The 25031-nt window shown below is 44.6% G+C and overlaps 1 protein-coding gene and 1 long non-coding RNA gene across 2 annotated transcripts in view; one reads left to right on the top strand and one right to left on the bottom strand.

The window, feature by feature from the left end:
• Positions 1-10124: 10124 nt before the first annotated feature.
• On the bottom strand, positions 10125-16444 carry LOC136991980 (uncharacterized). Its single transcript, XR_010884005.1, has 3 exons — positions 16339-16444; positions 11131-11289; positions 10125-10226 (listed from the first exon to the last, which is right to left on the bottom strand). It is a non-coding gene; the product is annotated as an uncharacterized lncRNA (long non-coding RNA).
• Positions 16445-17079: 635 nt separating this feature from the next.
• KCNC1 (potassium voltage-gated channel subfamily C member 1) overlaps positions 17080-25031 on the top strand; it is a 123450-nt gene continuing 115498 nt past the window's right edge. Inside the window, 1 exon segment of the mRNA XM_067296051.1 lies at positions 17080-17649. Within this exon segment, the coding sequence (XP_067152152.1) occupies positions 17080-17649 (570 nt within the window).

Raw genomic sequence — 25031 nt, 5'->3', positions numbered from 1 at the left:
AGGCAGGTCCAGCTGGACTGCAGTGAAAACAAACTGTTACATTTAGCAAAGCTCCGAGACCTGCCTCTTAAGACTGAAAAGACTACTCAAGACTTTTTTCCAATCCTAAAAATCTCTCAAAATTCCTTCAAATATATAACTTTTCAAACCTGTATTCCTTCAAAATACATCTAGTTATTTATTGGTTGTTAAACTAAAGTTATTTAATGTGTCTAGAGATAAAACTGTATACCATAAAATGGCCAATGTTTAATCTAGGCTTTTGGGGAATAGGAACCTGGCTGTTGAAAGCAGGGGAGTAAAGAAATTTGCAAGTCTCTAGAGTAATGGCATGACACATCCTTTCTATTACCCCTGTTCTGGCCAAAATAAGGTTGTGGACCACTTTTTATAAAAACTTTTTGTGTAATTGTAAATAAGAGTTGCTTTGCAAAAAAAAAAAAAAGTAAAAAAGAAAAACAAAATATTTAATGTTGCTTGGTTTGTTGTGCAAAACTTTAACTTTATATATTTATACAATGTGGTTGCTAAGAATGTTTTCAACAGTATTCTAAATAAAGACCCTTATTTATAAAATCTGTGGAGTTATCTTGACTTTCATTAGAGCTTCTAGAATTACTAGCGCATTTAGTAGTGGTGCTAAGATAGCTGCCTTGGCAGGAAGAAGATACAGGCTCTGATTCAGCAAAGAATCAAGCCCATGCTTCAGTTGTGCTACTTTCAACTACTTTGTATAAGTACCTTGCTGCAAAGGGGTCTACTTCCTTCATATTGTATTTTGGTATGCTTTCTAAACTGAACGTTAAATATTTGAGGGCATTATTACATAGATCTTCATGGTAAATAAGCAGGTTGTTCTTACCCCCCCCCCCCCAAGTTTACAATTACATTGTAAGACTTGATCTCTTAAGACTGTATAAGAATAAGAAATTATAGTAAACTAGACTCTCCAAACTCCTTGCAGCTACCATGAGTCAAAGCTATACAACACTATCTCACAAGATTGGGTACTGCACTCTTACATGTATGTTCAGCTTTTCCATTCAAGTTCTAATTTTCAAGTGGATGTACCATGTTCATGTATCCTCAGGTAACTGAAAATAGTTAAATGGGATTTTGTGCCATAAAGTCCAAGTTATAGATCTCCGTTTTCCTAAAGTTCAGGTTGGAACTTGGGCCAAAGATAGGAAGCTTTAATTTGGATTTGAACTTTCCCCATCTCTGGCACCATTACTCCAGGGATTTGCTTCTTGTTTGGAGCCTTTCTAAAAATAACTGCTAGGCTATGTTTCATTCAGTATATATATGTGAAACCTTGCAAGCTTGCCATGAAACTGAAAAATGTTAAGCCCTGAAGAGATTGTCATTGATAAGTAACCATCAGGGCATATCTATACATTTGGACAAGAGTAACCAGCAGCTACAGCCTGGTATGAAACAACCCCTTGCTTTCACACCTCTGTGATTTATGGCTTTTGTTTAAAAATCACAGTAAAAAAAAAAGATATCATCATCAGCTCTAAATACTTTGGTGACAGATCAGTCATCATATTCCCTCCTAGGTGATTATTAAAGAGGGCACTTGTGCAGCTCTTACCTCTCAAGCAGGAAAAAAAGAGGGAACAGCTAATTCTACGGGATTGTCTTCCACTCCTTCAGGCTTGGGTCAGCGCTCCCCGGAGAGGCGCGAGCGGCCTCGTGTTGGACAGAGCAACGCCGTTGCTTCTCCGCAGCCCAGCGGTAACGGCATGCCCAGAGCTTGCTGCTTTCCCCGAGGTCGGAGCGGCAGGAAGGCGGCACCCGGGGGCATTCCTCCCTCGTCGCAGGCGTTTGGGACTGCTGCTGACACCAAATCTGTGCAGAGGCGCGGGCCAGCGCCCACGCATCAGAGGGGTTTCTGGGGCAGGGGCTGCCCTGCAGCGCCTTCATCGAAGTCAGGCGCTGTAAAGAGATTCTCTTAGGGGCCTCCCGTAGATTTCACTGTGGGCAAAACACAGTCCAGACAATACAGATTGAGTTACCCCTTTAATTTTGCAGTTAAAAGTAAAAATTGAATGAACTCAAGAGTGTGCCAAATTATTCTAGCATGAATCAGGAGCATTTCTACTAAGGTCAGAAAAATGCCCCACATTACTTTGAGTCAAATTACTAACTTATAAAGACTAATTACACACCATTAGGGCCTCACGTGTCAACGCCCTCACAAATTTTCACCGACTCCAACAAAAACTCAATCAGGCCCTGACGCAAAAGATGCTTTTGTGAAATACCGTACACTTTTCTCTCTGCGTATACGCTGGCAGCACAAAGCTTGCGCCTGCCTCACTAGAGCACCCCACTTGCGCAGGACACAGCAAAGTCCCTTGCCGTAAAGCTGGCACAGCACCGTGGGCACTCGGGGCGTCTGCACTCAACAATGTACATGCAGTTCCTCGTGAAGTCATGTATATTGCATTTCACCGATTTATTTTAGCAACCCAAGTTTCCACATACTGATGTTAATGTTACAACAGAGAACAAGCATTTAGCACATCCCAAAATAGATGGATGGATAAAGAAGAAGAAAATATTCATACATTTACTATGCAGAACCCATCTTTTCCCCATTGAGGTCAGTGAGGAAAGTCCACTGGAGCAAGGCCAAAGGGCATCAGTGCCGATAAATACACGTTTAGATTACAGCTACACTTATTTTTAAACCTAAATAAGGAAAATGTGTGCCCTGCCTGTGCAATTTCTTCCTGTCTATTTCTAAGGTAATCTATTAAAAATAAATGCCTGAAGCTACTACACTCCTCTGTGCACCATGAGGACAGCATGTTACTGACAGAAGGACACCCCAGTCCGTCTGGATTGCAAACGCTTCAAAGCCAGAGACATTTGGATTCAGAGCTGCAGTTCAGACAGTACCAAGGGAGCATAGGCAGAGCTGAGGAACAGATACAAGAGCGGCCCAATGTTTACAAACTCAGCTCTTAAAACAGGCTCCTAAAGCTGTATTTAGGCATTCAGGGCTGATCCTGCGAGACAAAGAGCAGTCTAGCTTGGTCTAGCAAAACCCTCCAGCTTGCGCTCCACGCACCGACAGTTTGAAATCACCAAATCCCACCACACAGCCTCAGGTTCAATACTCAAATATTTAGCAGGATGGGGCACCTAAAGAAACACTCACTTAAAAAATCTGAATCCCACACATTGCACCGACAGGCAGAGCTCGGGCGAAGCCATGGACCACGGCAAATCAGCCCGCTCTCTGCCCCAAGGTACTGCTTAGGTAAGGCAGGAAAGAGCCTCCCACTCAATGTATGTTTGAGGCTTTTTACAAAGGATTTTAAAACTGCCTGATACTTCCTTTGGACTGTTACTTCCATACAGAAAGTCATGTAACTACGAATAATTAGAGGGAAGTAGCTGTCTTTGAACATAAAGATAAATGTGTAGCTTAGCAATGTTTGATTTGATTCGGTAATTTAAGAGAGCCACATAGAAGCTGCATGACAAAGCCAGTATTATCAATTTACCTTATCCAAACTGTTGCTACAGATAAAGTGAAACTGAATAAATCTTTATTTCATTTATATATGTTAAGTCCTTTGATTTTGAAGTTTTGTCAGGTCATTTACAAATACAAATGAGACTGAAAAGGATTTTTTTTCTATTTGCAATATTTTACAACAAATAAAAGTGCAATAAAATTGTTTTTTGAAAGTAACAAAGTTGTACACCAGCAACATTACCATTATCATTTCTGACATCATTATTGAAGCTGCTACAGAAATTTTTCACATACTGAAAATTAGATTTTAGGTAAAAGAAAAAAGCAAACTATACCTAGTATATTTTTTCTTTTTAAAATATTTTATCACCCGTGTCCAGACATATTAAAGAAATACTAACTTGGCAGCTGCTTTGTACCAGACGCTGCTCTTCTAAATTCACTTGTCATTTTAAACACAAGTTAAAGACCTTAAAAAAGCTGCTGAAGGTGGAAGCAAAAACAGAATCAGTGCTATTTCTAAAAGGAGAAAATAAGAAGCACACTGCATTTTGCAAAGAGGGTCAAATAGTGCAAATGGCAAAACTTGCTCATTTTACTCATAGAAGTGGTACTATCACCTCCAGAAGAACTACATGCACAAGTAAACAGGCAAACACTAATAACTAATGCTTCTCAGCTAGTCCTCCCCAAATCTCTCAAATGACTTAGTTTTCAATAAATCTGTTGAAAATCATGACTTTCTTTCCTAGATCTGTGCAGCACCCTCCCTTCTCGAAGGAGCACAGCTGGGAATGTCACTGAGGAGACCAGTGGGTGTCCTTCCAATGTTTGAGATTTCGGGGCTGGCGAGGGAGCGAGCAGTCCCCAGTGTAACACAGGAGAGCCTCCAGGTAGTCCTGCCTCACCCCGGTCCCACCAGGAATTAGGACTGGCTCTGGACACCTAGAAATTGCCCTACGGGGCAAGACGCAGGGGCCAGGCACCTACCTTTGCCTGCACAGACACCTCTAATAAATGTCTTAATGCTGGAACCTTGATAATGAGAACTGACCTGCCCCCTAACCACAGCATCACTCAGGGTTTTCCCAGTAACAAAGTCAGTATGGCACTTAGCTTGCATTTTCTTCCTAAAAGGTCAATAACATTTTTATTTTCTATATTGGAGCCTTAATCATATCAACAAGCGTGCTATTTTATATCAGACTCAATGAACAATCCCAGCGTTGCTGAAATACAGCATCAACAGGGAGGCAAATCCTCTGTCTGGAGTGAGGCTTGCTACTATTTATTAAAAATGTATTAAAAACTCTAGCAGTCAATAACTCACTTCATCAGAAAAATGGTGTTTCTTTTTTTTGGGGGGGAGTCCGATTCATTCATAGTCCTGGGTCTCGGCAGCCTCATCTAATGTCACAAGGGCATAGCTGTAAAACAGCTCTTCTCATTTCAAAAAGCAGGGCACTGCATCTGGAGATGCGGGATAAATGCTTGGTCCAATTGAAGTTGCGCAAAACAGATTTCACAGATTTTACACTGTCTTTTGCTGCTCCTTTGGATACTTGTTTGAGCACTTTTAGAATGATAAAACCATTGGTTAACCCAAAACCCCACAGTCTGTCCCTAAACCCCTCCTGCATGCCCCCAGCAGCACCCCGGAGAAGTGGGGGCTGTTTAAACCCCCAAAACCCGAGTCCTCCCCAGCCTCTGAGTCGACCTTGAGCAGCTTTTGGTCCAACAGCCACATCTGCTGGACAACACGGAAATTGCGTTTCTTTCTGAAATCCCTTTGGGGGAATTCAAAGTTCTGTTTTCTCACCTCGCCGTAATGGAAAATCAGTTGGTGGGGAGAGAGCAAAAATATGTCCGTGTGCCAGCCACAGGAGGAAAAAACATGCTGGAAAACCCAAGCATTTCCATCCCAAAGAGGCTTCTAAAGTAGCAGAGAGAAAAACTGAAGGGATTAGCATGTTGCTTTACTACTTCAGAAATTTGTAGCAAGTGGTTTATCTGTCTTTGGCAAAAAAAAAGACAAAAGGAGAGAGAAAAGCAAAGCGCTTTAAGATATCATGGGGCCTGAGCTGTGAGTGCTGGGGGAGAGAGGTTGCCCGCCCCACTGACACCAAGGTAGCCAAGCATGCCTGGGGACTGGAGGTGACAGCAGGTTTCCTGAGTCTGGAGCATAGGCGATCCACGTGCCTGTAATACTAAGAGATATATTTATTGCTATTTGCTGCAAAATAAGTAGAAATTGCATTATTGTAACCAACAGGCAACATGCACGATTTTTTTCAGACCACTGGAGGGCAGCATTTCTATGAAAAAGAGGATTTAGATGCACTCTCTTTAGTGCATGTATATTTTTTTTTCCCTAAACTTTTATACATCTCTCTTCATCGGTTCAGGTACGGAATATCATTTCACACCAAGACAACTGGAATTAGTGAGCCAAATTCCTGTCTAACATAACCTCATCACTCTTACTGGCAGCTGACTCAGTATTGGCACCCTTATCTGTAGGAATTATTATATCCTATATATATTATATATAGGATAAAGACGATCTTAGAGCTAAGCATTTATAAAACAACCTATAGATGGAGTCCTGTGTTTCAAATGGGGCACCTAAACACTCCTGTTACAAGTACAATGCTATAGAAATACCCCCATGTAAATGGAGGAACATTTGGCACACAGGTCACTTCATTCGCTTGAGGAAGGCAGCAGGGTATGTCTGGAGCCCAGATGCTCAAACCGCTCCAAGGCCCTCCTCTAGAGAGCTACAGCCTTGAAATAGCTTGTAGTTTAGAGCCAGCTGCACAAAATGTAGGCCCAAACACGCCTCTCAAAAGCTGCACAAATGCCAATTACATTAAACGATATGAAAAAAAGCAACAAAGTAATGTGCCTAATTAACAAAGCTAGAGATGGAGCCAGCCATTTGGTTTGAACTACTTCCAAGAGAGACGTTAAATCCAATGGCCAGGGCAACTCTGGAAGAAATAAATTAACATGCTGGGTTAATATTTCAAGCTCCATGGGAGAGAAGGGAGTGTGTGGTGAGGGGAAGCAAAGGTAAAAATAGCACACGGGTGCTATTCTGTTTGTTTGTTTGCCAAGGACACTTTAGCTTTTGCCATTTATTACTCTTCATGGCACGCTAGAAAACATGCAAGAAAGTATAAAAGTATCAGTATTGTTGTCACAGGATTATAGAGCTTTCCTAAATTTATTTTTTCCCCATCTATTAAACCTTAGCCTAAGGTCAAGAGAAACCATCATTTTGAGTGAATGAATCATGGGATAGGCACATTCATGAAAGATACATTAGCAGTTTTATCTTTAGTCCTATGAGCAAACACAGCTTAAAGAATCACCTCACCACAGGGACTTCTCTGAGGAATAAGCTCTGATAGCTTACTCCTGTCCAGGCAAAAAACCCACTCACAAGCGTTACGTGCCTCAGCCCTTGGCAGTGGGCTTTGATTTCAGCATGGGCCTGGAAGAGGGAAGCTCTGTTCTGCCGTCGGTCCTGCTTGGTACAAAATGTGGATAAATGGTGTATGAGCTCAATTCTTCATGTCTCGCTTGGTATCTTCTACTGCATGAAAGACATATGGCTTAAAAACCCCTCAAGCTCCTGCTAGTTAAATGCAACCTATTGCCTACGTGGAGGTGGAACTCAGGCCCTATGGACCCAGCAGGTCGGATCTCTCCTGTCTGCGGGCACAGAGGATCCTGTTTTTTCACTTGAAGGTGGATACATTTGTTCTACAGCTCTAAGGCTAGAGACGTACCTTCCTTTCTTACGTGGTAATTACACAGATATTGGGGAATACTCTGTACGTCTTTTGTTTTGCAAGTTTTTCACATCTAAGAGCTGACTGATAGCTGTCTGCTGCCAAATTTTAGATACCTGACACCGCGGGTGAGCTCAGGCCATCACAAACTCCCAAGTTCCCGTAAGCACCGTGGCTTCGATCCTCTCCAGGACTCATCTGTCAGCAGCTGTTGCCACCTGCCCTGCCCCGTCCCATCCCGGGGGAGCGCAGGGAGGTTGTCACGTGCCCACAGGGCTTGGAGCGAGCCACTCGAACCTGCCCTCTCGCCGCCTCTGCTCTCTGGCCGCTTCCTGCGACAAGGACTCCGAGTGCTGCCACGTATCAAAGAAGAGAAAAAGCTGTTCCTCAGATGTGGATGACAAAACGTTATTCCCTCTTTTAAGAACAAATAATTATTAAAAAGAGAGACAGAAAAGATTGATTAGATTGTTTAATCACCACACCTGCTAAGCTCGTAGTGATTTCTGCATGTACGTTTTGTAGCTGAAATGACATATCTTCTATGTGGCTTTGCTTTGTGGTGAGTGAAGGAGTCCACCCTTCAAGTAGCTCATGACTATCGCCATTAGCCATGCCTTTTTTATATTGTAATAAATCACACAATACAGAAAGAGAAGAAAAATCAAAAATAACCTCTGCTTCTGTCTCTTCTGTTTTGGACTCCAGTGGTTACATTTCCAGACATATCTAAACTTTACTGCTGAACCTGCAGCAACTTCAGCTGCCTGTGCAGGGGTCTGTGCACGTTAGGCTCTTCTATTAATTTGTCCCATTACTATGTATATATTCACTAACTTGCTGTCTGCAGGCTAATATTAGTTGGCCAGAATGATTTGAAAGGCTTTACGTTTTTAACCAAGGTAATTAGTTTTATATTTTCACCTCTGAAAGTTTTGATTCGAATTTTGATATACCATCTTAGGCTGATTTTCAATTGGACTTAAGGCATCTTTGAACTTCTTGGGCCTTCAAACAGGTGTGGCTGAAAAAGCAAGCCTTTGTGCATAAGCAGCATTTTGTCTTCCAAAGTAGCTCAAAGAACATCATTTAATACAAATCGCATTCTGCAGCTCCTACTCAGTCTTAGCTCAGGGGGGGAAAAACATCAATAAGACAAGCAATATTACATAATGTGGAAACAAAGCTGAAGAAGAATCCATTACTTTCCAAACAAAACTACAAGAGAAAGAGCTAACCAAGTGCAATTATCTGGGTTTTGACCCAGCCACAATTCTATAGATATGTGTGTGAACATATATAAAATATATATATGTATAAAAATTCACCATTTAAACTTTGGCATCTAGACAGGCAAAAGCACCTGACAAGGTCCATGTAAACATACATACATACATTTCAGAAAAGGGACAAAAAGTCTCCTGAATTGCCACATCATGTTTTCTGCGATGCACTGCTCTTTTGCTTGGACACGTCTCTGCTTGGATTATGCAGTGGCAGAAGCGGGCTAGAGAAGCACAGTACCATTGCAGTACTTCTGCATGGAGATCCAAGGACTCTTAAGGAGTTTAGTGTGATAAAGCAAATAAGAAGCTAAAATACTTCTAAATCTATGCACAGAATGCAATCTTCTCCACTTTTTAACTACAGACAACTAAAAAAATCTAGAGAAATATATTTTATTTTTAACTACTGTAAAAAAATTCCACAGATGGAAGGTCCTAATTATGGATTTGAGAACTGGGCACACCTTTCCTCTCATCCCCTCATGGAAAAGTGAATAAGCATGTCATTATGGGCTCTCTGACAGGGCAGGAATCTGTCAGGGAAGTGCAGAAGGGTGAGGTTTCAGGTGAGAGTGGAGTTAACCTGAAGGAAGATGCACTTCCAGAGCCCTGCTGACAAACTCGGGGAGTCTTGTGCCGCTGTAATCCTTCTCCCCTCGCTGGTTACCCTCAAGCCCTTCCACTTCTGCAGTACCTAGAGGCAAGGAGCACACCTACAAAAGCTGGCAGGAGCCAGAGATGAATCAGACTGAATCAGTAAATAATGACTAAATGCACGGTGTCTTAGGAACGAGCACATCGCTGTGCTTGTTAAGCCAAGCTGTTTAAATACAAACCTGCTGCAAGCCTGCACGTTAGGAGGAATCTCAGCCACAGGTGGCAGGGTCAGCACAAACCCTCTGCCCCATGACTCCTACGCAAGGCTTCCCCAGGTCGTGGAAACAGCGGGCAGAGCATCCTCCTCTTCCCTAGGGGGCACAGACAAGTACAGTAAAACCGGCACCTCCTCACAAGGCTGAGGACAAGCTAACAGCGGTGCCATCCTTTCACTATTTACCCTGATCTAGCTCTCAGCACCTCCTTTAATCGGTACAAAAGGCTGCTGTTAAGGCTGAGCCGTAGGCTAAAGCACAAGCCAAAACCAGGAAATTTGCATTCCCAGCAGCTGGCCCAAGTGCTGTGACAGAAGGTGGATTTTACTTTCCATTCACTCATATTTACAGCGTATAAATCCTGGTTATTTGCAGAAGAAAGGCAGCAGATTTCATCCTTAGTGCCAATTATTTAACTAGCATCGCTGGAACTATTATATCTCTTCATATGCAGCATACAAAGAATTACTTCAACAGGATTAAATATTGTCATATTTCATGGGACTGGCTGGGTAAATATTTACAAATCTTGAGAACAGCAAAGAAATCTCAGAGTTATTGATTTATGTCAAATACTTAGAAGCTGGGTTAATCAAGGGATTTAAGCAATGCTTTAAACATTTGTGCCAGCATTGTGGAGATTTATCTGAAATGCTCTTACCTTTCAACATCCAAAGTTTTCCATACAGCTTACAACAACAACGATTTACAGGTCGTTTTCCTGTCTGCTTGTCTGAGAACATCTCAGTCACTACTGCAACTTCAGGGTAGGCTGGTGAAGTAATAACAGTTGTGGGAAGTGAATCATTCAACAAAAACTACAGCTCTGTCTTCAGTTAAACACAACAGGGAAAGAAACGTTCTAACCATTTGGATGCATTGGAGAACTAGTCAGCTGACAGGCAAGCATACACACTGCCTAAAATGCAGCCTCTTCCATCACAAAGACAGACCCTAAATTTGTTTGTGGTTAAATGAAAAAGAAATACTTGAGGCACTGAGAGCGGCGCGCCTTGTTCAAGAAAAGACTAATGCCTCCTGTTCTGTATTCTGTATACAGGATGCGTAAACTATGTGTGTCTCTATCTATGCATCTCTGTCTAGTGATAAGTTTGTACAGCTGCAAATTGGCTGAGACTTTAAAAAAGTTACCGCAGCAATAGCAGAGTTTTGCTTTCAGTAAGTGCTGAGCAGGCCAATCTCAGGAAGTCAAGGACCTCCAAGGTCTCTCAAAAACAGACCGTCTATAAAATAAAGAACAATTAGTAGTAATTTTTGAAACTCCAGCTATAATACATGGTGGGAGCTAAATAGTTCAGTTAAATGAGCACCCCAGCTTGCTCTTTTAAAGATGTAGATTTAGAGCCTTCGGGATTACTGCACTCTGCTCCCAGTAACACATATTTAGCAGCTTCCATAAGCACATTTTTGTGACACACTGACATGAATCCTCCAATTTTAATTTTTCCTGTCACCAGGTGCTTGTTTTGCTGGATCAGGCCTGGATCAGCAAGAAGATGACAGAGACAAATCTACACCATTCCCATGATGATACTCCATAATAAAGTCAAGCATTAGCCAAGCTGTGTGCCCTATTTTGGTTACTTAAAGTAGGTTTTGCTGTAATTTAGCTACATGATTTCTCAAGGAAAAATCATTTCTGTTTTGGGGAATACCTTATCAAAGATGAATCCTGACATTTTTACTAAGGCCTTGACTACAATATCTAGAAGATCGTATAGTTTTGGACCAATCCAGCATACAGATGTGCTCCAAGAGAAGGTCGGTGCCTGGCCCGGCGCAGCCACGTGCTGGATTCAGGCAGGTGCTGGGTGCTGGAGAGAAGACAGACGAGTCATTTGCAAGGCTTAATGTCCCGCTCCCCAGTAAGAAAGGAGCAATCCTCCCCTCCCCTGCGCTCACGGTCTGGAAACGTTTGCAGCTCTTCAGCGGGAAGCAGATCACTCCCTCTGCCTTGCCTTGCTCGGAGGCACAAACCTGGTCTGCGCGTTTACCCGGTTCCAGCTCCCCAAAATCCTCAGTGAAACTGAGCCGATTCGGACGGGAGTTTCCCTGAGTTAACGGAGTGACTGAAAACCAATGAACTCACTATAGTGCCTTGTAATAAACACACATTTGCTTTTCCTTTGCTGTTTAAGCATCTTTTCCTATGACTTGTATTTGCCCAACTGAGTTATGATGACATCTAACATAATACAACATTACCTTCATTTTTTTCAGGGCAACTTTGGTTTATCTCACAGTTTGATATATAACTTTGCAACACTAACATGTCCACACCAGCACTCTTTCAAAGGCTCCTAAAGGAATCTGCAGACCCAGAAGGACCTTCCCTCACAATCAAAGGCTGCTCCCTATGAATGGACCGGGGACAAAATGCAACCCGGTAGGTCGACCATAGCACGTGCTTCTCAGCACGCAAAAAAGCCATGCACATGTTCAAGAACATGAATGAAAATGAAGTACATATTCAGTCAAAACTTCAGTAATTAAGAAGAAAAACCTAGCTAGATAAGCGTAGAGGAACTAGAATTCTGCCACAATTTCTACTCCTGTGACTATTCTTGTTAAAAACAGCAGGACTTCTTGTAATTGGGCTTTGTGCTTCACAGCTCTTCAGACACATGGCACCTCTACAGCTCCTTCAGTCAACATCAAGCACCAAACAAGGGCTTTCTCCTTCTTTCTCATTCTTGCCATAGAGGGCTTTCATCCAACTATCGACAGTCTGCAGAGGTACATCTAACCTTTCGGAAAAGTAATATCATCTATACAAGTGCAGCTTTGTTTGGTTTTAAATGAGTTTCAAGGACAGAGCGAGTACATTACATGCTGAAGTGCATTGCAGCTTTCCATTTGAAGACCTTAAACCAAATGATTTACAAGGATCAATATGAACAGACAGAGCAATTCACAGCATGATGTAATCTACAACTGATAAAGAACTGTGCTGAAATACTGTTGTGTTGTCATGAATTTAATACAAGAGAGCACAGACTGAATTATAGCACACATGCATTTGCAGAACTGGTGTTCCAGCCCTGGCTGCCTTTTGTTTTGAGATTACAACTCTTACAAATAAATCTCTCCCTCCTTCTGAACTTCCTCCAGGTCTAAAATATTTTCAACGTGCTCTCCACTCGTATTCATGGTTAGCTTGCACATAAAGTCACAGGGTTTTTTTTTCCAGTGTCTCTTTTCCCTCTTTACGTTGTTGCTGTTGTTAGAATGGGTCAAAAAGTTTTCATACCAAAGCTTTCCTTGAACATAACCTGGCTGCTGAACTTGGACTATGTAGCCTTAAAGTTAAGGAGTGGGTGCTTCGTTAGCTGTCCCCATCGTTGGTATCCTTGCTGGGTATCTCAGTGAGCGCAGAGACTAAACAGGCTTGCCGAATGAGCTAATCTTGTTCCGCTGATAAAGCACGGAGGCATAAAGCAAAGCCCCTCTGTGTGCTTTCTGTGCCTCTGCAACGCTCTTATGATTTTTGATCTATCAGTCCAGCATCTTCCATAAGTGGTAAAATGACTTCATACAAACACAAAAAGAAAAAAAAAAAGCTAGAACTTAGCTCCAAAGTTATTACTCATCAAGCTTAGGATTATTAGGGAATATATACTAAATCATCCCCCACATTGAGAGGAAAACTGACTTGGAGTTAAGAGTAGAAATCACTGAAGTTCTCAGCGAAAATATTAAACGGATAGCAGGGGGCTTAACAAACGAACAACATGCAAACCCACAAGGTAATGTTATCTTTGTAGACCAAATTCAGACTTCTCTCTGAAAGACAACTTATCTCTCATTGTATATTATTATCCTAGTGATGCTGAAGCGTAGGGCAGCAAAGGTGATCCCAGGACACCAGATACGGAGGGGAAAGACGGGCTTATTCTTCCTGCATCATCACAACAGAGGAGACATGGGCGACCTAACCCAAGTGTTATGATTAGAAAGATGACTGACTCTCTTTTCTGCTATATAGTAGTTTAAAAGCTAAAATAGATCTATGTCTTAAAACTATGCTTCTACTACCACTGTTAAAAGTGTTGATTTAGAGGAGCAGCTAATGTTGTAAGAAGTCCCAATGACTTTACCAGGACGGCTCAGCATGCATATTTACTCCTCTGGGTAGTAGCTACGTAACTCGGGCCTCCCAGCAGGCTCCCACATTGAAAAGGTTTTCTAAACCCTACAGACTGTCTTACCCACCTGCCCCAGACTTCACCTGGTCCCAGCTCAAAACAGGAGATTATCAAAATCCCTCACCAGTTGCAAGAATCAGCTCAGGGAAACAAAACGTAGCTCCAAGGCTAATGTCTTTTAACTTATTTTGAGAATTTCTGAGAGCATTACCTGCTGCTGTGCCAGAACCCTTTTCCCAGCAGCCTGCGATCTATTTGAACAACATACCAACTCTGTGCTTCCCTCAGGTGTGTCCCAGCACTCTTAAAGTTATTTTAACTCTTTCTAACAAGTAAAATTTAGGAATTACTAATTTAACTTAGTAAAAATGACAAAAACTACCACAGAAATAGTAGATAATTCTCAGACATGCACATCTACCTTCACATTAAGTGCTCCCTGACTATCTTCTCTTTCCAGTATAGTGAAGGCAACCAACAGGGAAGGATATAGTGGACTGCTCTCAGCTCACTCATGCAGGACCTAAACTTTCACTCAATCACTTCATTTGTTCTTTAACTCTACTGAAATCAGTGGAGCGATACGGTCACCAAATGCATAATCTTGTTTCTGCAAATTATTATGTTGTCTACGATGCAAGTCTGAAGGCACAGAGGAGACACACAGCTAATCTGAAATCCAAAAGACTGAATGAGGGTATGTCTGACTGCAAAAAATTCATTCATATTTTCAGCTTGTGTACACAGTGGATTAGAGAAATCCATTAGAGTCTTGAAAGTCTTTGTAGAGTAAGGGGAGATACTTAGGGATCATCGCAGCTCAAGATGGAGACTTGTAGTTTGAGACATCAGTCCAGTAAAGGTATTCTGAGGCCAGGAAGAATCTTTAGAAAGGTCTGATACAAACCAAAATAAGACACAGGTATAACATTGTTATTTTTCAGTGGAGGAGGGGACGGAAGTGCACTGTACAATTTAGGATTAACCAAACTTCTGCGGAAAACTATCATTTTTTGTCCAGAAGTTAGAAAATCCTGAAAATAATTTGGTTTGTTTTATTCCCATTTGTGTAAAATATTTTTTTTTCAGAAATGCATAATCAGTTTTATACACCGATAGAGCAGAACTTTGTTGATACACAGCACCTGCTGAACTGACTCAAAACATTTGTTGTGTGTAATCAACAGCTACCTACCTGACAGTAGCAACTATCATTACTTAAATAAGCTCAAGCCATGCCATGATCTACAGTGCAATGCAAAGTCTTTGTATCTTAGTACACAGTTATTTTGTGCCACGCTTCTTGTTTAATAAAGAACTTCACTTCTCGCCTCTCACACTTCAACGTAAGCTTCAAACGCAACAATACCTTTTACTTCCCACAGCAAAATAATGTGTAAACATGAACTTGACCATTTTTGAGTTTATATTTTTCCCGAGAGCTCCCGTTTGATCCACTCTCTTGCTCCAGATTGCAGTGCACCCTTTACCCATGCATTGCTGATTGGAAACCCTCTCGTGCCTCTTCTGAAACAGCAAACTTTTCCATAGCTACCAACCTTCCTTCATCAGTTACAGCCTGATGATCTTCAAAGAAATCTCTCAGGTCACTTAAGTGTGGCCTCCCCTGCCAGGGTACATGAAGACTATCTTTAAACAAATTACCTGTTTTTCAACATGGCTTTTCAGATTGCTGCTAAGGTCCTGTGTCACCCTCCTGCAGAAGCCCAGGCAAGAAGGAAAAATGAAGTTGCAGAAGCTGCAAAACATCCCTTTCATCCCTACAGTCACCTTGGGGCTCAGCACTGAAATTCCCAACGAGGAATCACTAATGCAGGATAAAGTAATGCTTAAACGGCAAGGACCAAAGAGCTAGGAAAGTCTACAGTAGCGGAGGCATCTCAAAGGACCAGCTGGCCTGGGATTCACAGATCCTTAAACTCCTTTCCTGGGTCACCCACCTTCCTCCAGCTCCATAACTCTTCCAGATTCTGCTCTACGTTACCTTCCTGTTGATACCTGGATCTATTATTATTAAAAGTAGTAACTTACTAGGATTATAAAATAATAATCACTTATATTATTTCTTTCAATGAGCCATCATTCCCTTTCCCTTTCTCAGTTCCAGGATTGGGTTCACAGGCCTGCCCTCTTCTCACTTCGTTCCCTCTTTCTGGCAGTGCTCCGGGATTTTAGATGGCATCTCCACGCTAAGGGTTCTCAGATGCCTCCCTCTGTCATCAACCTTTCTCCCTCTACCCAGTCCCAATGCTCAGATGACTCCCTGGCATCTCTTGCTGGAGATTTTGTCGTTGGCTTGGGCTAGCCGGAGCGCAAAGCTGCTGAGGCTCCTTCCTTGGATCGGCCTCCCTTTTCCCTCCCGTTGCCGACAGCAGTGACACACTGCCCGTCGCTGCCTCTGCCTTCGCTTTCCCCGTGCGCCCCACGCGCAAACGGCGCCCAGCTCCTGCGCCTTCCTCCTCCCCCGCGCCCCCAGATCAACCGTTCTCATTTCTGCAGACCAGCCCGCCGCCCCCGCTCGCTCCCTGCAGCCGCTCCGCTCACGACCCCGAGCCGCCGCCCCCCGAGGCTCAGCCTAACCGCCCCCCCGACCCTCCCGCCGCCCCGCGCCGCGCCGCCCCAAAGCCCCCGCGCTCCAGCAGCGCTCCTCAGCCCCGCGCCCCACCCCGTGCCACGACGCGACCCCCCGCAACCCACCCGCGGGCTCTCGGCTGCTCGGCTGCTCCCACAAGCTCGCTCCTCCTGAGCCGCTGGCAGCAACTACAGCAAGAGACAAAACACGCGTCCGTGGAAGCGGCGCCGCGAGCCGTTGGCGTCCGAGCAGCGCCCAACGGCCGCGCCGCGGGGGAGAAGGCAGCGGGCGGCGCTAGGACCGGGCGGCGCGGGCGGGCGGCGCCTGCGCGGCGGGCGGGGCGGGGCGGCGCGGGGGGAGCCGCGCGGCGGCGGCGGCGGCGGCAGGAGCAGCGGCAGCGGCGGCGCCGCCGGGTCCCGGCCGCCGGCAGCGGCAGCGCGGGGGAGCCGGAGCGCCGAGCCGAGCGGAGCCGCGCCGAGCCGAGCCGAGCGGAGCCGAGGCGGCCGCGCTGTCCCTTCAGCACCGCCGGGGCCCCCGCGGGTCCGGGCCGGCCCCGCCGCGGAGGGCAGCGCCGCGGGGCGCCGGCTCCTGGGGGCGCCGCCGCCGGAGCGCGCGGGGGCTTCCCCTTTTTTTTCAAATTTTTTTCCTTTTTTAATTTTTTTTCCCTGATTTCTTGAATTGCCTGCTCCTCGCCGCCAGCATGCCGCCCGCCACGGCGCCGTAGCGCGGGGCGGCCCCGCGGCCGGCTTCAGCCCCCGGCGCCCCCGCGCCGCCCCGGGCCCGCCCGTGGGGCCGGGCGGCCCCCGCGCCGCGCCGCCGCGCCGCCGCTCCCGCATGCAGCCGCGACATGCCCGATAAGCGACGCGATGGGCCAGGGCGACGAGAGCGACCGCATCGTGATCAACGTGGGAGGCACCCGGCACCAGACGTACCGCAGCACCCTGCGCACGCTGCCCGGCACGCGCCTCGCCTGGATCGCCGAGCCCGACGCCCACAGCCACTTCGACTACGACCCCCGCACCGACGAGTTCTTCTTCGACCGCCACCCCGGCGTCTTCGCCCACATCCTCAACTACTACCGCACGGGCAAGCTGCACTGCCCCGCGGACGTGTGCGGCCCCCTCTACGAGGAGGAGCTGGCCTTCTGGGGCATCGACGAGACCGATGTGGAGCCCTGCTGCTGGATGACCTACCGGCAGCACCGCGACGCCGAGGAGGCGCTCGACAGCTTCGGCGGGGCGCCCCTGGATAGCAGCGCCGAGGACGGAGACGTGGACGGCACCGGAGACTCCGGCGACGGCGAGGAGGAGCTGGAGATGACAAAACGCCTGGCGCTCAGCGACTCCCCGGACGGACGGTCCGGCGGCTTCTGGAGACGGTGGCAGCCCCGCATCTGGGCGCTCTTTGAGGATCCCTACTCCTCCAGATACGCAAGGGTAAGCCGTGCAGCCCCGCTTCCTCCGGCCTCGCGGCCTCGCCTCCGCGCCCGCGCTCGAGCAGGTATCCGTGTGTGCGGCCACGCAGGGCCTGGAGGGGCCCTGGAGCAGGGGGTCGCGCTCCGGAGCAGGCCCCGCGCGCTCCTACGTGGGCTTCCCGGGACCCTTCCTCTCCTAGCGGGGTGCCACGCGTGGGCTCCTAAAAACCCACGTACAGCGCAGGGCAGGGTCCCGTTCCCAGACCAGGCGCTTCCATGGCAGACGGGGACCTCCGCAGAGCGGGGAGTTCACGGAGGAAGGAGGACCACCTCCCTGTCCCTCTGAGCACCGATTTTCAGTCGGTTGCACCCTAGCGAGGAGAGCAGTTTCCCCAGCCCTCTTATGGTCTAACCGCTCTCTGCCCTTTACGAGGGGGGAAAATAATCCCTGGAGCAGGCAGTCCCTGCGGGAGCAGCATATCTGAAGAGTTTCTTTGCTGGGACTGGACGGGGAGTCTGTCCCTCTCGCTTTCCTCATACGTGCCATGTTAAACACTTATGATGGTGCTTCTCTGCGAACGGGTAATTCGGTGGCTTTCACTTACCTCCCCAGCCCTCCTTTTCGCCTGTGGGAAAGACAAGTATTAATCAGAGGAGAGGGTTCATTCATGCAGAAGGGACACCGTGTTTGACAGGCGACTTGCCTGGTTACTGAAGGACAACTCCTCCCTCCCGGCGTCTGCAGTCATTTCGGGAAGGGAACGGGCGCCGGTGCCGCTCACAGCATAGCTGTGTACCAGCACGGTCTTAAACAGGCACCGGCTCTAAGTAGGCACCTTTGATGCTATCACATATGAGGATAATTACAGCTGCTTGTGTTAATTTAGGGCCTGATTCTGCTTTTCAAGTCAAAAGTAAACATTTGCTTCAGGCGCTGCAGCAGGATTAACCCCGCGAGGTATCTGTTTTGATAAGCAGGAAAACTAGATGAAGGATAGTGCCTTCACAAAGCAATTGCTTGGGATAAGTGTTATTCCTCTCCCAGATGTACCTTTGTTAAGGCGTAATTGCTGCCAGCCCTCAGCAGGGATGAGTGGTACTCGGCTGTGGGAGGATGATCCGTGTTGCTGATGAGGATCAAAGGAGCCAGATCAGATTAAGGAGCAAATTGGACGGATGGAGGGAAGCGAAGGGGAAATGGAGGGAGCGAGGGCCGGCGGAGCGGGTCCGTGCGCGAACGGGCGGTGGACTGGTGGCACCAGGAGGCTTTCAGGCTGAGCAGAGGTCTCCAGCAGGCAGCTGCCAGGGCTGCAAGCTGAATGAATGAGGAAAGCTGGAGCAGAGCCTGGAGTCATTTCTTGGTGCATTTCTAAAGATGCGCGTTTGCCTACCCTTTGGAGATTTCCTCCTTGAACAAAGAAGTTAATATTTTAAATGAATTCCTTTAAACAGCATGGAGGATAAAGGAATAATAAAATATTTACCTTAACATGAAAGGATGATGCTGTTGAACTGCAGCTTTCAAAAGCCTGATTTCTGCCAAGGGAACATGGAAATGGAGAGGGAAGGCTGGAGGGTATCCTTCAAAAGGCTTAGTTAGCTTCCTTTAATCAAGCCCAACGTTAACAGGCGTCGATTTGAATAGCAGATCTCTCTGGTGGCCAGGAATCTGTTGGTAAAACACATCAAGTCAAAGCAGTGTGCTTGCCCAAGATTTTGTGGAAGGGTCCTAAAGCCAAATGGATAATGCTGCCCCAGTGAAAAGGATAAAAACAGACAAGAGGCTAAAACACCCTTTTTCCTGGAAGAGTCCCTGTGTTTTAGGTTGGAGGACAAAACAAATAGCCAGTAGTAAGAATCTTTGTGATGTACAAGCTGGAATTCTAGCAGGATATAAATTTAATTTTCCCCTTCTGTATGGGCATTTCCATTTAGGAATAGGCATTTTGTAAAGTGATTTGTTTATTCCGGTGTTGTTATCCAGTTTATTCACCATTATACGTGCATACCTGGTGCAATTAAACCTCTGACTTACTTCTAACTTGCTCTTTCCTTAAAGGATTGTTAAACTAGAGAAATATGAATTCTAGGCAAAGCTGAAGTGTATACTGAATATTTCATGGGTTAAAATATCATTCTTTAACTTGTATCTATGGAGACGTAGGCCATACGCATTAATATTTTGCATGAAGGAAGATGGCTTTCATCACCAACACATGCACACACACTGTCCATTAAGAAGACATTAAGACAGTTAACATTTTCTAATAAAAGCCATATGTTATGGTTATGGATGTAAAAAAGATGGGAGTTTGATTTATGTTTCTGTAACCTAATGACAGACATTGCAAAAAGACCTCAAACTCACAATAGCTAATTTGAAGCAGAATAATTGATAGCATCATTAACAAGGGGATGGTATATTAAAGCAATCATTAGGAAAGTACAGTCAGGCAACAAATGCACTGTTATCTTGTTTCTTATCATGTGCACAGCTTTCAATTACTTTCTCCATTTCAGTCATGCAAAAATTTAAATTCACATTGCTATTTGTCAAAAAAAATTACATCACAAAAATTTGTCATCCCAATTGGATCTGAGACGTCTGCTAACTGTGATTATTATATACATGTTTGGTGTTTACATATGGCACCAACATGTATGTCAAAGTAATGTCTTAGTAGAAGCACTGATTTACATAATCATTATACTGTTATACTTGGGCAAGTAAAAAAAAAACCACCCCATATATGAATATAAAGATGAAATGAAAATCTGTATAGTTAAATAAAGCAAGATTTCTCTGGACTATATCTGGTACAATAATTCAGTGAACATTTAGGAACTATCTATGGAAAGATCAGCATTTTTTCAAATCTACTCTTTTTTGGAACATTTTAACAAATACTGTTTACAAATACATGTACATTTGACTATCTTATTTCAGCAGCATCTCACTTCAAGATTTTCGTAGCTTGGGAACTGACTGTAATCCCTATGTTTTGAGAAACTCGGTATTTGTATCAACATTTGATATCAGCACCTAATCCATACTAAATTATATGTGATCTCATTGTAGATGGCCAAGGGAGAATGGGAAGACATTGATGTACTGCAGGCAAAACTCTGCAAGTTTTGCCTGTTTCTTAACTTACTTTGGTAAAGCATAAGCTCCCAGTCATTAATAGTTTGTGTTTAATATATTCAGCAGTTTCTTGCTAAAAAAAGGCGGAGTTTAATTAAATTCTGTTTTTCTAAATATCGTTTTCTTAGATCAAACATTTTAAAAAATTGCATGGTTTTCTAAATCTGTATGAAGAAAAGATAGCTTACTATGTTTGAAATCACAGATTACATTAGACACCTACCTTCGTAAGATAAATGGGTGCTGCACTTCTCCATAACTTTAGGAAGCCACGCTTGGGTAACAGAGGCAAAGCCTGGTACCTGGAGGCCTGAACAGAGTAGTAGATAAGGTGATGAAAAAGATCACATTTACAGAGATACTGTTTGCATATGTAGACAGACAGACAGATAGACAGACGTCCAGGTGGATTTTCAAAAGCATCTGATCAGGCAGTTAAATATCACCAGATATCAATGAGTATTATGCACCTAAATCAGGGAGACATTTCTCTAAAGCTTATTAGAAGTCTTTTTTTGCATCTTTAGGCAGCTTTGTAAATTTGTTTTTCATAAGTAGATGTGAAGGGAAAAGAGAGTTACACAGTTATTCAGACATACTAAAGCAGCATATCTGAGAATCGCGTTGTAATAGTTAATATGAAGCTCCTGCCTTCTGCACTCATTAGGCATCACAGGCCGTTCAAAAGACAACCATGTGAGGAAACCTTTTCTTAGCCTCCTGTCTCCTTTAGTTCTCTAACATGTCTGACCCTGCTATTCTTACCCAAGCAAAATTCCCAGCGACGTCCTGGGGTGGCCGGCCGGCAGGTACCCAACATCCTTGCCCCCCTCCTTCTCTGCCTCTCCGGTGGTGTGTGGTTTAGTTCTCTGCTGCTGGCTTGGGCAGCGATCGGGAACCTGGAGCTTTCACCCCAGATTCTGTGCGAGTGCTCCCGCTCAAACTGGACAGTTCGTCTTCATTAATGAACCCTAAAGAAAGCTTCTGCAGTCCTTCCAAATAAACATTTACTACAGCTTTTAAATAAAAGCTGGTTGGGATCCTATGGCAAGTTCTCAACAGCTTGACTTCCCGGGCTGGCAGCTGCTATCCAGCTCCGATCTGGGAGAGGAAAGGCTTGCGGCAAAGCTCACGCTCGCCCTTCCCGCCTCTTCATCCCTCTCATCCTGCCCAAGGATCTGCTTTCCACAGTGGGTGATTTTTGGAAGATAAGTTTCCTACACTAAGAAGACAGTAAAAAGAATAGCGCAAAAGACATGAGAGAGAGTTATTCTCCCATGATTTCTTCCTTTCTTTGTACATTCAAGAGCATTTCAACCTTGCTGTATTCATTTAAGCTAATTTTTCTCTATATAAACGGCATGCCATGGTTATGAAAAGGCCTATGGGATCACGGTTCCTCAATAACCACACTGTCTCAGGGCTTGGAGGCTGGGGTGACTTCTGTTCACCTTTTAGCCCGGCCCAGTACAGCTAAGCTCAAGGACCAGGGAAGGTGCAGGGGAGCGGGAATAGATGCGCGTTACCTGCACGCACAAAGCTGCTTCTGCAGGAGCGCGCCCTACCCACCAGTTTCCGAAGGCTGCCCCAGTGCGTGGCGGGCGGGCAGAGGAGGAGCGACACGAAGGGCTTCGGGAGGACAGCTGCCCCACTCTCCCCACACAGAGCCCGTTGAGGGGCCTCACTGAGCTGTTCTGCCCCCAGCCCTTTCTGCACGGCCTCCCCTGCAGAGGCATGTCTAATCCTCCCCGGAGCGTGTTGCAGCAATTCTTGCCATATACTTCGACTACACAGTCAAATTAACTATGCTGCATTACAGCTTTGGAAAAATGGGAACCCTTCCACATTAAAAGAAGTTTCCCTTGTCCTTGTAGTATAATGGAATTACAATGGAAATGGCGGCGAGGTCTTTATTAATGACCACCATTCTGTCCTTTGTTCTTCATATAGTCCCTAAAATCCCATCTTATTCCTACTTTCTCCCATCGAGGGGTATGTTACTGCAAATCTTTATATAACCCATCAGTAAGCACGTTATGGTCTCTGCATCCTGCCCAGGGTCCTTTCCAGCCACAGCTAGAAAGCTTTGGCCGCTCAGATGAAGTCCCACGTTCAGTCCCTGTTGAGCTAGCCAACACGGCACAGGCACACTCACAAATAACTCGTGGGACTTGTCCCACTGACTTCAAAACAATTAATCTGAAGAAAGCAAAACAAAACCAATCATAGCAGCCATGCAGAATCACGACTTCATTGGTATGGATAGTTCAAAAAATTATATGAAGACATGATGTCTGCCCAGAAAATCTCACAAATCTATTAAAGTCACAACCTTGCAAGGGGTTGGATGGATGGGTGTTATCCACACTGATGAATCAGTGCGGTTAGCTAGTACAGAGTCAGCAGTTCCAATTCAAGGAAGGGTTTTTTTTTTTAATCCATTTGCCTATTTCCAATTTTATTTCTATTATTCTAAAACCTTAAAAAAGAACAGCATCTGTTGCCATTTTCATATATCTTATATCTTACTTAATTTTAATGTTTCTAGGTTACAAAATTTACTTGATTTAGCCAAGGCTGTGATCGTATGGATCATGCAATCATATGCATACACATATATATGCCTTCCTATCACCACCACCTCCTACAGTGCTGAGTGGGATTTCCATATGAGGAAGGACTTCAAAATTAAGCCGTCCCAAAATACTCCTAAAAATGTAACCTTGGCGCCACTGATACCAATACGAATTTGACGACTGGTTTCAGTGTGATATTTGGTCTCTGCTCTTTTTAATCCATCCTTATGTGCCGTCAGTTATTCTCTTTGTCCTTCTCCTGACATTTGCTATTTTGGTTTTGGTTAAGGAAAAAAAAAGGCAACAAAATACTGGTATTCTGTGTTGCTGTATCATGAGACAAAGGATAAAAAGATCCATGGATCAATTATAATATTTCTATTTTAGAACTACTCACAAAAATGTGACATATTAGACTACAGCTAGGAAAATTATTTTTCCATCTTGTTTTTCCTTCCTTTGTGCAGTCTGATATTCAAGGGTGTTCATTCTTAATTTTATAAATACATTACCAAGCTGTGTATATTTATGGTACTACTTTAGTGACAAAGCCTATACAGATTGCCTTTCTTTTAGCATAAGGAGAGATGGTAGCAAATCAGCAACAGAGGGCCTTACTGTTATTGAAATTCAGTGCCAAAATTATCATCAACTTCAAGGAGAAATGAATTTTCCTGCAGAATGGCTCAGGACAACAGATTATTTGCCGTCTATTGCTTTTTGAATAGACACATTGTCTATCTCCATTCCAAAGCACTGATGTGTAATAGATCTTAGCCAGTTATTAGGAACATATTCAAATATATATTTTCATAATCACTGAAAGACATTAGAAGCTTTAGCACATCGCATCAAAACACAGAGCTCTAATACTGACAAAGCTCTTCCTGATCTTAATGGCATTTTTCACTGCAAAGGACTACAGAATACATCCCCCTTCGGGCCACGTGGCTTCCATTAATGTTCAACCAAATCATATCCAAGCGCTGCATTTCAAAAATAAAAAGGGCAAGCAGGGGCATTCAGACTGAAAAAAAGGGCCCTAATTGACAAGCGAGCAAGTAATCCTTTCTCATGCAAATACAAATGTCAAGCTGAGCCCCTCTTTTGTATAGGCTTGATTTTATGAAATTTGTGTGCATTCTTGAGGGACAGCAATAGCGGAGCAGCCATTTTGAGATCTTTGCAACTGTATGAGAATTAGCTTCTCAGTTACTGTATGCTGGATTTGTTCTGAGGGAAGAACAGTATTAGAAGGCTGACTTGGCTTTCCCTCTTGAATATTGGATTATATAAATATATGATTCACTCCAAGTGGTACCCAGGAGGCAGAGTGTTGGGATCGGATGAAATCAGAGAAATCTGTGAATCTGTGGAGAACCTCCCCCTCCCCCCCGAATATAAATTGAATGCTGTCATTTCTAGAATAATTTTTACATCTCTCATCTGTGCTCAGCAAGGACCCAGATTTTGCTGTCTTCACTCCTACTCTTGTAGTGATAGCTTACTCCAGGAATATCCCTGTTCCCATCCATCTGAGAGCAAGGTACTATCTGCCATGGGTAAAGGTGAAAGGGCCAGGTCCTAATTGATTTTCCTTTCCTTCAGATATGATTTATAAGATATAACGGGGGCTCTAATAAATCACGCTATAAAAATTAAGAATAAATCTCAGTCCAAGGC

The sequence above is a fragment of the Apteryx mantelli genome, chromosome 4 (genome assembly GCF_036417845.1).
Source record: "Apteryx mantelli isolate bAptMan1 chromosome 4, bAptMan1.hap1, whole genome shotgun sequence".
Classification (NCBI taxonomy): domain Eukaryota; kingdom Metazoa; phylum Chordata; class Aves; order Apterygiformes; family Apterygidae; genus Apteryx; species Apteryx mantelli.
This window is presented reverse-complemented; position numbering and strand designations above follow the sequence as displayed.